General features: G+C 35.3%; 1 protein-coding gene across 2 annotated transcripts in view; it reads left to right on the top strand.

The window, feature by feature from the left end:
* The window catches only part of UNC13C (unc-13 homolog C), a 585,929-nt gene that overhangs the window by 275,815 nt on the left and 297,978 nt on the right, over positions 1 to 12,136 (top strand). For both annotated transcript variants that reach the window (XM_047074451.1, XM_047074449.1), the window contains 2 exons: positions 2,733 to 2,848; positions 4,698 to 4,861. In XM_047074451.1, coding sequence (XP_046930407.1) covers positions 2,733 to 2,848; positions 4,698 to 4,861 — 280 coding nt within the window. The remainder of the gene's footprint in view (positions 1 to 2,732; positions 2,849 to 4,697; positions 4,862 to 12,136) is intronic.

The following is a 12,136-nucleotide window of genomic DNA, read 5'->3' as shown; positions in this document are numbered from 1 at the left end:
GTCTTCCTCTGTCTGCCCCTCTGCCGCTTGCACTCTGCTTCTCGCATTATCTCAAAAATAAATAAAAAATAAATTAAAAAAAATAAAAAAACACAAAAGAATACACAAAAAAGTAGATTCAGATCTATAAATATAGAGAACAAACTGGTGGTTGCCAGATTCAAAATGTTTTAGTCGTATCATCTGAAATGTTTTAATTAAATTTTTAAGGTCTGGTTGTGAATCCAAGAAGACTTTACACAGTCCCCGATTACAGAGTTTCCATTCAGGATATCAATATATTGTAGAAAATCAGAGTGCTTTTGGTTTTTTGAAAACACATACACTTCAAGAAATGTAAAATTTGAAAAAGTAAAGGGATAAAGTCATACAATTAATGAAACTAAATTATATAATAATTTTAAAGAAAGAAATATATATAATATATCTGGACACAAATTACTCAAGCTAGACTAAGAACCCAATATCAAAATACATTTTAAAGAAATCTTTCTTTTTAAAAAAAATTGTTTAACATTTATTCATTTTTGAGAAACAGAGACAAAGTATGAGTGGGGGAAGGTCAGAGAGAGAGGGAGACACAGAATCTGAAGCAGGCTCCAGGCTCTGAGCTGTCAGCACAGAGCCCAACGCGGGGCTCAAACTCATGGACAGCAAGATCCTGACCTGACCTGAGCTGAAGTAGGCTGCTCAACAGATTGAGCTACCCAGGTGCCCCTTAAGAAATCTTTTGTAAAGAAACTCATTGCTTCTACATTATTGATGCAATTTTTAACTCAGTTACAGTGCTCATCCTCCTGTATCTTGTTTATACTATAAGACAACTTTCTATATGAAAACAGAGATGTTAGGCAAGAGTAACCTTCAGGCCGTTAGCTCTATGCAATACTCACAACTTGTGTTGTAAAGTAGTTTACCTATACATAGCCTTTTTTTGTTTTGTAGTACATAAACATGACCTTATGAAGCAGTTCGAATTCAAAACAAATTCCTTAAATTGTTCTTTTGACAAAAGAGCAATTCTTTTGATGTTCTTTTCTTCCTGTCAAATGTCTTTTGATGTGAATATATATAGTTTGCCAAGGAGCTTGAATGAGCTATTGTAAAATCGGTAAAAATCAGCTATTTAAGCTCTTACGCTGGAACTGTCCTCCCATTGGTGGGGAGGAAAATATGATGCAACAGGACAGGGAAGTCTTTGCGTGTTTACCGTCAGTTTGTATGTTTGTGCCCTCATTGCTGATGGGAGTTTTAGGAGAGGAAGAAGAAGAAAGGGAGGGAAGCTGAGGACAGGTTTTGAATTTGTGTAAAATCCTTCAGTAGGTTCAATCCACCTAAGTACCGTATTTGTTCTTTTTGTACAATGTTCCTTTTTCTTCACATGGAATTGATTCTACCATGCATGGGAGGACTTGACCAAAAGCTCTGGGCATCTAAGCAGAACCTGTGTCCCGTGATCTGTTGGAATGATTATAGTTAAAATCAAAGAACCAGGGGTGCCTCGTGGCTCAGTTGGTTAAGCGTCCAACTTCACCTCAGGTCATGATCTCTCAGTCTGTGAGTTCCAGTCCCGCATCAGGCTCTGTGCTGACAGCTCAGAGCCTGGAATCTGCTTTGGATTCTGTGTCTCCCTCTCTCTCTCTGCCATTCCCCCACTCACGCTCTGTCTCTCAAAAATGAATAAATAGTTAAAAAATTATTTTAAAGGAGAAGAAAAAAAAATCAAAGAACCAGAATTGCTCCCCTGGCTGGGACTTTGGACAGAGGTCTGTGACTAAAAGATTCCAGGATTTAGATTTCTTTTGGCCTAGCAGGCAACTTTAATATTTATTGAGAATCAACTATCTCCTAGTCAATCAGAGAAACTCTCATGATCCTGGCACTTCTAAGAGAAGAATCTTTATAACATAATGACTATTGAATATTAACAATGAAAAGTCAGCAGATATTCCACTATAAGAAAACAGGCTTTGTGGGTTAACTGTGTCTTTTATGACTAAAAACCGTTATGCTTAGAAAGAGGGTCAGGAAGTCTTTACCTTTCTCTGTCACTCTACCTCTTTATGTTTTATTTGTGAAATGGATCAGCTTGCCTCTTTTTATTTCATGTATAAAGTAGATGTCAAACGTAGGTCCCCTGTATACATTTACCTTCTAGGAATTTTGTGATTGTGCTTTTTTTCTCTTAAATCTACTGATCAGTTCATATCGAACATACATGTACATTATTGGACTGAATTGACTTCATATTGATTCCATCCAAATAAATAGGAGGCCTTTAGGAATTAGTAAGTCTTTATGAATCAATGATGAGAAAACTATTAATAAACTTTTTGTTAGAGCTTTGACTCATCTTTTCAAGCATAGAGAAGAGAAAGCTTTTAGAAAAAATAGTTTTCTGGTTAATTGTACTTTAAATTATCTTGCTTTTAATTGCCAAATAATTAATTTCATTGTATAAACTGATTGAGTACACAGAAATTTGTATCAGAATGGTAGAGTTTTCTGATTAAGCTTTTTTGTTTGAAGATCTATAACACCATTTGACAATTAGTCACATAATAGGCACATTATTTTAAATTGTGTTTCCAAGAATCATAATGGGTTGTTAATAATCAAACCTGACCTAGAAAAGTGGCTTTTAGAAATGGAAGCCTTTTTTAAGCTTTTGAAAAGTTCTATGAAAAATATGATATTTCCAAAAGTCACCGATTACTTTTTTGCTTTATCAGAGAAACGGACAGATAAGTCAGCTGTATCTGGGGCCATAAGATTGAAAATCAATGTGGAGATAAAAGGAGAGGAGAAGGTTGCCCCATATCATATACAATATACATGTTTACATGAGGTAAGTCAATTTAATTGTGTTAATAATAAAATCTAGAAAAGAAATAGTACTTTATGGATCATACAACAAGGTATTTTGTTTAAAAATATAATTGAATTAGGTTTGTGAAGTTGTTCCTGGAGTTCTGACCCTGTATAATAACATGTGATGTGGAAGGGTATCATATGTCCCATGTATTGCTCTCTGAAGGGTGAGAAGATATCCTCTAATAAGAGTTAGAACAAACACATGAGGCAGGTATTAACAAATAAGACAATAAGATAATGATGAATAAGTAGACCAAGGAAGAAGAAAAATACTAAAAGTATTCATTAAAAAAATAAGTAATGATAAATATTTTGGAAGCATTAAACATATAGTACTTTAGTAATGCAAGAGAGGACCCAAATATGATTATTTTTGAGAATGCTGAGTTAATGTGCAGATTTTGTTAAAGATTTAATTGGAAGTATTAGAAATACAAAATGCTAATACTACATTGCATCAATGGTTTTTGGTAGCCAATGTAATCAATGATTTTTTTTCTTTTTCTGAGTATTACATAAAGGCTTCAATATATATTGAACCATCCTCCATTTTAATTACCCATTCCACAGACAAGTCGGCAATGGAGAATATCAAATGTAGTTACCACCCAAGGGTAGTAGAGAATATACCCATCCAAACAGTAAGGCTTGGTTGACTTAGAGGTTGATACAACCCAGTTTGAATCCAAAGGGCAGATTGACCTCAGTATAGATATACAGACATATAATCTTGGGCTTCTCTTGGATGCTTTGTGTCTGAGAGCCTAAAACTGTCCCCAGAGCCTTTCTCTGATACAAATGGCACTTGTCCCGTGTATCGAAAAGTATGAGGTAAAACTGAGGAATGTACTTTTCCCATGTTCAGAGAGGTAGAGAGGAAAGTACCTTCCTAAGATAGAAAAGATAAGTGAAAGAATCTTTGCTCTTTGCTAATAACTTTTCCTAAATGTATCTATGAAAATTTATATGTGTAATTATTTGCACCTCCATTTTACCAAAGAAGGAATGGGGAGCAGTATTTAAGTCATTTACATATTACACATAATTATATAAAGGGCCTAGGCTTAATTTCCTGATTACCACCTGGCTATGGATATTCCTTCAAAAAAGGTGGTTCAGTTTTCAAACCAGTGAAACTGGCAAGATGGAGAGCCAACTCTAGCCTGAAAGATTGGATAGAGAATTTTTGGGATATGAGGAATAGCATTGTACTTTGCTTTTCACAGTCTTTTTCTGCTAGTCCACGAACCGAAAAGACCTGAAATCCAAGAAAGGGTCCTTTAGTGACCTAAGCTGCATCTATGTAGCAGGTAGTTCCCAAAACTTGTTAGAAGCAAAAAGAAAATATGTATAGTGATTTTTATTTCATTAAAAAATTCTCATTCATTTTTAACCTCAATTCCTTGCTCTGACTCCAACCATTTCATAGTCAAAGCCCTTTACATACTAAAATTCTGTATCAACAGCCAAAATCATGTTATTCATCCAGGGCTCTATAATTTATTTGGAGCCCATGAGTGTAAAATATGCTCTAGCATGTAGAAATGTTTACATGCAAAACTTTTACTTCCTCCTAAAATGAATTGGTATGTATGAAAAACATTTGAATCATTGATTCCGTGTAGGCTTAGGCAGAAATAAAATCAATTTGCATAAACACGAGGTGAGCTAGGATAAAAACTCAATATATTCCTATTGCTTATATATGCTAATGAAACATTAGATGCCATCACAATGCAAATATAAATTACTGAAAGTTACAGTTACATATTTATGGTCTATTCTGAGGAATTACTGAACAATTGAAAACCACTTACTTTTAGAATCTGTTCCATTACTTGACTGAAGTGAAGTCTAATGGTGGAGTGAAAATACCAGAGGTCAAAGGGGAGGAAGCCTGGAAGGTTTTCTTTGATGATGCTTCCCAAGAAATAGTCGATGAATTTGCCATGCGTTACGGGATTGAATCCATTTATCAAGCTATGACGTAAGTACTACAGAACAGGTACATGTTCGAAAATCTCTGAAATCTAAAAAGAAAGAAAAACATTCATTTCTTTTCTTCTCATTCAAATGAAATTTTGATTCTAAAGACAATTACATTTGAATGTGCCCATTTGATGCTGGCCACTCTCTCATAGCTGTAAAGTGTTAAGGATTTGATAATTCACTACCACCATCTTCCCAAACCTTATTTTGTGCTCCAAGTGTAGTCCATTGATGAACATTGTTAGCACAATCTGGGAACTTAGCCCTCCTGATACTTCTCATCAATTCTAAAGTTGAAGAACCAATGCCTTATTTGATATCTGAGGAAGTTAAAGCCTTATGATTGTAGTGCATTGTCCAACTTTACAAAGTCTGTTAGTGTCAAAGCCACATCCAGAGCCATTACAGTGTCTTGACCCAAACAGTAGGCTATATATACTTCCTTTCTATATTTATATCAGTGCTACTAGTTCAGCCAAATGAAGATTTATTGAGAACACCCGCACACTGCAATAAATGTTGTTCTACAGAAGTGACCCACACAGACACATAACCCTTACTGAGGAGTTTCAGTAAGCATTCAGAATTGGGTTTCTTGCCCACAGTTCACCTTTTGAAACCTGATCTAAGTGTATAAATGCATCTTGTTCAGATATATACCGTATATATAGGTATTTATGTATAGACATTAAAAAACTGTTCTTTTATGTTATTGATTAGATCATATTTTCACAACAATCAAATTGATGTGGGCCCAAATAATCAGTCATTTTCACCCATCTGAATGATGAAGGTAGACTGGACCAAAATCAGTGGTCTTCTTCAAGGTTTACTATTCCTAGCATTTAATCACCAGTCATAATTATAGAACAGCATGTGTAAGAATACATTTAAAAATTTTTTTGAATAAAGTATGCTTTTTTATTTGACAGAATGTCATCATGTTAAATAATAAAGACTTAAAGATTATAGAGGTGAAAAGGAAGTAGGAGGTCATGCAATTGAACCTCTCTCCAAACCAGAAGACCTGCTACTGAATCTGTTACTGATGGTCATCATCCCTGTGCTTGTTCACATAGAGTGACAGCACACTCCTTTTGAGGCAACCTATTTTGTATTTGGGCAGCCGTAATGGAGTCTATGAGTTTGTCATCTGCTCTGTCCCATGTCAATGGGTATAATTCAGAATAACTTACTAGGTAAGGTAATATGAGCACAATAAAAATGCAACTTTGATAGTTTAAAAGAGGAGAATCATCCTTTATTCATTTTATCACTTTTATTTTTTAACCTAAGTAAACAGTAACAATAAAATATTTTTGGGTACCTTATGTTGTATCAAGTGACCCGTACTTTAGCTCATAATTATGAAGAGCCACAGGGTAAGTATTTTTAGCTTTGTGGGTCCTACAATCTCTGTCACAACTGCTCCATTATGTAGTCCAGATGCAAAAGCAGCCATAGATCTTAAACAAATGGACATGGCCATGTTCTGATAAAACTTTATTTTAAAAACAAAAACTATGGGCTGGGTTTGGCTGTGGCCTTAGATTGCCAACTGCTAGTCTAAAGTGAGAAAGCAAGGCAGAGAGGCATAAGGAAAAAAAAATGTCTTATTTTGGTAATAAATTGACAAATGCACTTAGATGATAACACAATGCTATAGATTATACAGTTGACCCTCAAATAACAAAAGTTCAAATTTTGTAGGTCTCCTTATTGATTATTGATTTTTTATAGTACTGTAAATATACTTTCTCTTCCTTATGATTTTCTTAATAATTTCTCTTCTCTGGCTTACTTTATTCCAAGAATGTAGTATTTAATGCATATATTACACAGAATATGTGTTTATGATGGTTTATGTGATCAGTAAAGCTTCCAGTCACAGTAGACTATTAGATCAGTTTTTTGGAAGTCAAAAGTTATATGCTGTCAGTGTCCCTGACCCTTGCATTTTTCAGGGATCAACTGTATCTACTTCTAGTTACACATTTGATTTGATAATGATACTTTTATTTATTAAATGTTTTCTTCTGCTTTCACTACTGACCAAGATTGCCTTAACATTTCCCTCAACTTGATAGAACTTTGGACAAACTTCTTTCTTGCCTGTAGGCCTTTGACCTCCTTCACACCTTGGCCCTTACTAAATGCTTAAAACCGAGAGTCCCCTGACCTTCCTTTCCTTACAGTACTCTCTTTAGAAAACTTATAATTCACTTTAGAACACTTACAATTCTTTGGATTGTAAATTTTTTAAAAGTCTCTTGCCAGTCTTACACCCCAGGACTAGTTTTCTCAAGAACCTGGAGAAGTGTCTCTCAAATGTGATCATCAAGGAGTATAGGCCCCTCTCTCCCAGTCTTTGTGGGAAGGTAGCAGCCTCATTTGGGTAGGTTCCTTACTCCAAGATGTAATACTATCTTCAGTCATGAGGATAAGTCATGAGGATAAGAGATAGTTTATTTTGGATAAGGCCAATTTGCAAACACAGGTGGCTAGGATTCCCCCAACTCCAGCTCTTAAAAACTCCCCTCCATCCTTCCTCCCAAGTCAGCCCTTAAAAACATTCCCATATGATATTTCAGTGGAGCTGAGTTCAGACTGAGCTCTGGTTTCTCTTCTCTATTGCATACCCTTGAATAAAATTTTCCTGGCCTATTTAATTTTGTCCAGTGTAATTTTGCTTTGACAGTACAAATTTTACCATCTGACCAGAATAAAAAAATAGATATATTCATGTCGTTTGACATTCCACTAACTCCTAAAAATCTTGACTGCCAGTGTAAATATGATCACTTCATTTACTGTTCATTGATTATCATTAATTATTGAAATAGTTTTATAGAAAAACACCCCATCCCCATTTTATATCAATGTGTGAATGTTATAATTACATGTGTAATCAAGTTTAAGAGAGATAATAGAATGGTGGCATTTAGAGGGGTACTTGGATTATTTGCAAAGGTTTACAAATTGAAATCTTGGATTCAACAGTCATATGTTTTATTACTGCTTTATAAGAAATTCTGGATGCATGATAGAAGGCTGTACATATTTCGAATTGAATGCATCAGAAGTACATGTTGTTTGTTCTCAACTTCTCCTGATATGTCTCTTCATGTCAGAAATTCACAGTTGCCAAAAGCATGCAAAGTGGAATTGGAAAGACTAAGCTGGTGTGGGTATCTGTTTTACCTTACATGTTGCACTTAAGTGTTTTAGAGCATCCCATATTGATTAATTATAATAATTTGGAGAAGTGTCAGACATTCTTCTGTTAGGTGTTGAAATAGAACAGAGATGTTTTTTTACTGTGTTTTCCAAATGATACTTCATTTGGATATTGAAATATTGATATTTCAGAGATATTTTTTACTGTATTTTCCAAATGATAGTTATTGGGCAATGAATAAAACAACTTTAAAAAGAAAGAGTTTATGAATAACCAACTACATGTTCATATTTGAATTGGTTGCCCATTGAATCAGTCGTATTTTTCTGTTGTCTTGAAACAATGCTTCAGGGGACCCAGAAAACCAACTAACCAACAGCAGCAAAACCTAGAAATAACTACCCGTGTTAAATTTAACTCAGTAGTGTTTCCCTTAATTACAAAAAAAAAAAAGTTTATTTATTTTGAGAGAGAGACAGAGAGTGAGCAGGGGAGGGGCAAAGAGAGAGGGAGAGAGAGAATCCCAAGCAGGCTCTGTGCTGTTAGCTTGAAGTGGGATGTGGCGGGGGGGAGGGTCGAACTCACGAACCGTGAGATCATGACCTGGACTGAAATCAAGAATTGAACACTTAACCAGCCGAGCTACCCAGGCACCCCGCCCCTTCCCTTAATTTTTAAAACACAAAGTTGGGGAACTCAGCTTCAAGGAAGAAACAAATGTCCTGTCTGTATAGTAAGGACATGTACAAGTTTGGGAAAGGACAAAACTGTTTAATTATTCTGGGCTTTCCTAGACACCATTTGATAAGAAATAAAAATCAAATCTTAGCTTCTTTTGATATTTAAAATCTCCTTATGCTGATCCAAATCCCCAGGTAACCTCATAATCCTTCTCTTTTAAGTAACATTGTCTGGTTTCTTTTAAGCATACTCCCATTTCTTTGAAGATGGATTTGAAGCAGAAATACAGGAGAAGTGTGTATTAAGTCAGAGAGTCTGGTTGTACATTATTAAATTTTCCTCTTGTGTATTTCCCTTCATAAGAAGGAGGCTGGATCTATTTTGCTGGTAAATAATCTGAACATTAATACTGAATTTCCCATTCCTCTAAGGTACCTCCTGCTTATTGTAAATGCTCTCTCCTAATAGCACAAAACATTCTGTGAGGGCACAAATTATTAGCCCTATGTGTTTCATAAAAATATACCCTTTGTTTTGGAGCATTCATCAGGGAAGAAGAAAGGGATTACAATTTTCCTGTTTGGACAAGCAGTTGGTCAAGTACCCAGAGGATATATTCCCACATGGTAAATGCATCTAAAAAGAAAAAGGAAATTTTCCAACATATGACAGTAAGAATTAGAGTACCTTTCCTTCCAAAGAAGCACACTATTTTACATATTCTGCATCATGATGTTGGGCATAGAGCCTGTTTTCATGATGAGAATTTTGGGAGTTCTTGATGCTTTACATCAATCTATGCAAACGTACATGCTCTTAAAAATGTTCTGACAGACTTGCTGTTCACTCATAAACACACTCAGGGAATTCCATGTCAGCATCAGGGATTAAATTGCCCTCTGGAGGTGATTTCTGTCAAACATATTTTAACTGAGTGTTTAAGGAGTCTCATTTCCAGGGTGTGTCACAAAATCTGAGCTTTTGTGAACCGTGGTCATGCTTCTGTAACACCAAATGAGAAAAGCATTAAGTCAGTGTTTTTTACCTTGGTATCCTTAACAACCTTGGCTTTGGCACTAGCCATATTAATCTAATTGATATTTGAACCAGAACTCTTGGGATACCATTTTTTTTAAAGGCACTAGTCTATTTTAGCTGTTTGAGGCATAAGCCTAGTTTCTAAATAGAGTGCTGCTTAATTGAATCATTCATTCCTGTAAGATGTATTTATTGAGAGCCTACCATGGAAGTTTTCTAGGCACTAAGAATATATTAGCAAACAAGAAGTCAAGATCCAGTCTTCAATGGAGTCCACATTCCAGAAGATAAAATTCATTTATTTGATAAACACATTCTCAGGATTTAAGTATGAGGACTTAGTTATACAGGGCAGTGGGATACAGCGATAAAAGATATCTTTTGCTTCAGTGAGCTCCTACTCTAGAGCAAAGAGGAAGAAATTAAATAACAACAAGACAGTATAATTGAAGTATATGTGAGTACTATAACAGCATAGACATGAAGGGACTAAATCCAGGTGCAGATGAAAAGAGATGTCAGAGAAAGCTGATGGTCAGCCTGAGGGTCCCAGCCTGACTTGCTCTTCAACTTCTGTGGTTCCTCTAAATCCTACACATTTCATTACTTTCCTGTCTCCCACCACTGCCCTCATACTTACTCAAAACCTCCGTAATGGAGTTTGAGCAATATCTAGCATCTATGAAAAGTTATGATGCATTTCGCCAAAGGAAAAGCGATCCTTAAATGTTTGACCCCCTCTTTAGTGACAAGGATGCATACAATCACTGACATGCATACTAATTTGAATGTTAGGGAGCAAAGGTGACAAATACTATTTTAGTGTATTTCTAGCATTAGAAATACAGGTAGTCTTTTCTTTCATCTTGTATTGTTTCTCTGAAATCTTCTAAGGGTCTAAAACTCATTGTCATCTTTATGGTGCTTTTTCTAATCACCCTGCTCTTATTCTTATTAAAAAAGAATTGATCTTTAGATCTTTTGAATCAAAGGCATTTCGATCCCTTGAAAACCACAAGATGATGTGATTAGGGACAATTATCCATGAAAAGGCAGGTAAGTTAGATGATTGTCCTTTTTTTTTTTACTTTTTCTATCGTGATAGCTACAAAACAATAGCAAGTGAATTGAATACAGATGTGCTATTTGAAATACACATAACTTCCCAACATTTTACCAGTAATGTTTGAGAATTAATGGATCATAATGTTGTAGCAATCACTTTAACTGAAAACGTTCCATAAAGTATCTCATTATTGGCAATTTAAGCATCACTTTTTGAGTTTGTCTATCTAACTTTTCCCATGAAACTGAAATTTCATTTGTTTAATTGGTTTGACACTAACCCTGTTTTCTTAGAAAAGCAAATTCAGGTGATTTAAACATTGTTAATCCATTGTTTTCAATCATGTCTGTGTGGGGAAATATTAGCATTTTCAGACAATACAGTAGTACTTTTTGACCTATTTTATTTGACGGTGTGCTTTTTGAAGGGGTGGTTTGCTGCAAGGATATATTCAGTCATTTTAAGTGGCCAATTGTCCTTTTAATTCTGTTTTCCCTCTCCCTCCTAGAATAATGTAAGTAGCATTGAAACTACAGCCTTTAAAAGGAGTTGATTTTTAAGGAGATGGTTAGAAGCAAGAAGCTTCGCCTTGGCAGTAACCACACATAAAGAAGGGGCATACAGAAAGTCAGAGTCAGACTCCTGGCAAATTGAAGTTTGCCTAGAAGCCTTTTAGCTGAAAATTCCCGAAGAGCAAAGGATGCTTCAAAACGACTTCCTTGTCCCTTTCTTTCTGGCCATCCCTATTAACCATGGGTTCCAATAGAATCAAATGTTGATAGTAGGAAGAAGTAATATATGACTGGACATAACCTATTATTTGTATTCAGAAATCCAAAACATGGTAAAGCTTAGAAAGATCAGATCTTTTAACTGCTCTTTCATTATAAAGATGGAAAAACTGAATCTAGGGGTGATAAAGTTACTTTTCTAGGGTCACAGATCAGAACTAGTATTAGAATGAATCATGCCTATGCCATGGTATCTCTAAACTGGCCAGCCATAATCCCTCTATCTTCCCCACATACTAAAAAGCAATATGCTGACCATTTCTTTAAGGTTTCCAAGAAGTATAGCCATTAACCCTGATTAACACTTTTCCTTCTTTGAAATTTAAGTCTCTTTTTCTTTTTTTCCTTCAACCATCTAAGAAATATGTACCTTGATGCATATGATTTTCTTGGTTAAACTGACTGTCTAATCACTTACCAGTTAGGTTAAAAGTGAATGTGAAGAGGCAAGTTGAGTGTAGGCTATTGTTTTGGTACCAAAATGTACCATCTGTAATTTACCATAATCCTAGTTACAGT

The sequence above is a fragment of the Lynx rufus genome, unplaced genomic scaffold (assembly GCF_022079265.1).
Source record: "Lynx rufus isolate CCGP_SWC_20201006 ecotype Redwood Valley unplaced genomic scaffold, mLynRuf1.p SCAF_13, whole genome shotgun sequence".
NCBI lineage: Eukaryota > Metazoa > Chordata > Mammalia > Carnivora > Felidae > Lynx > Lynx rufus.
Note: the sequence above shows the minus strand (reverse complement) of the source record. Positions and strands in the feature narration are given on the sequence as shown.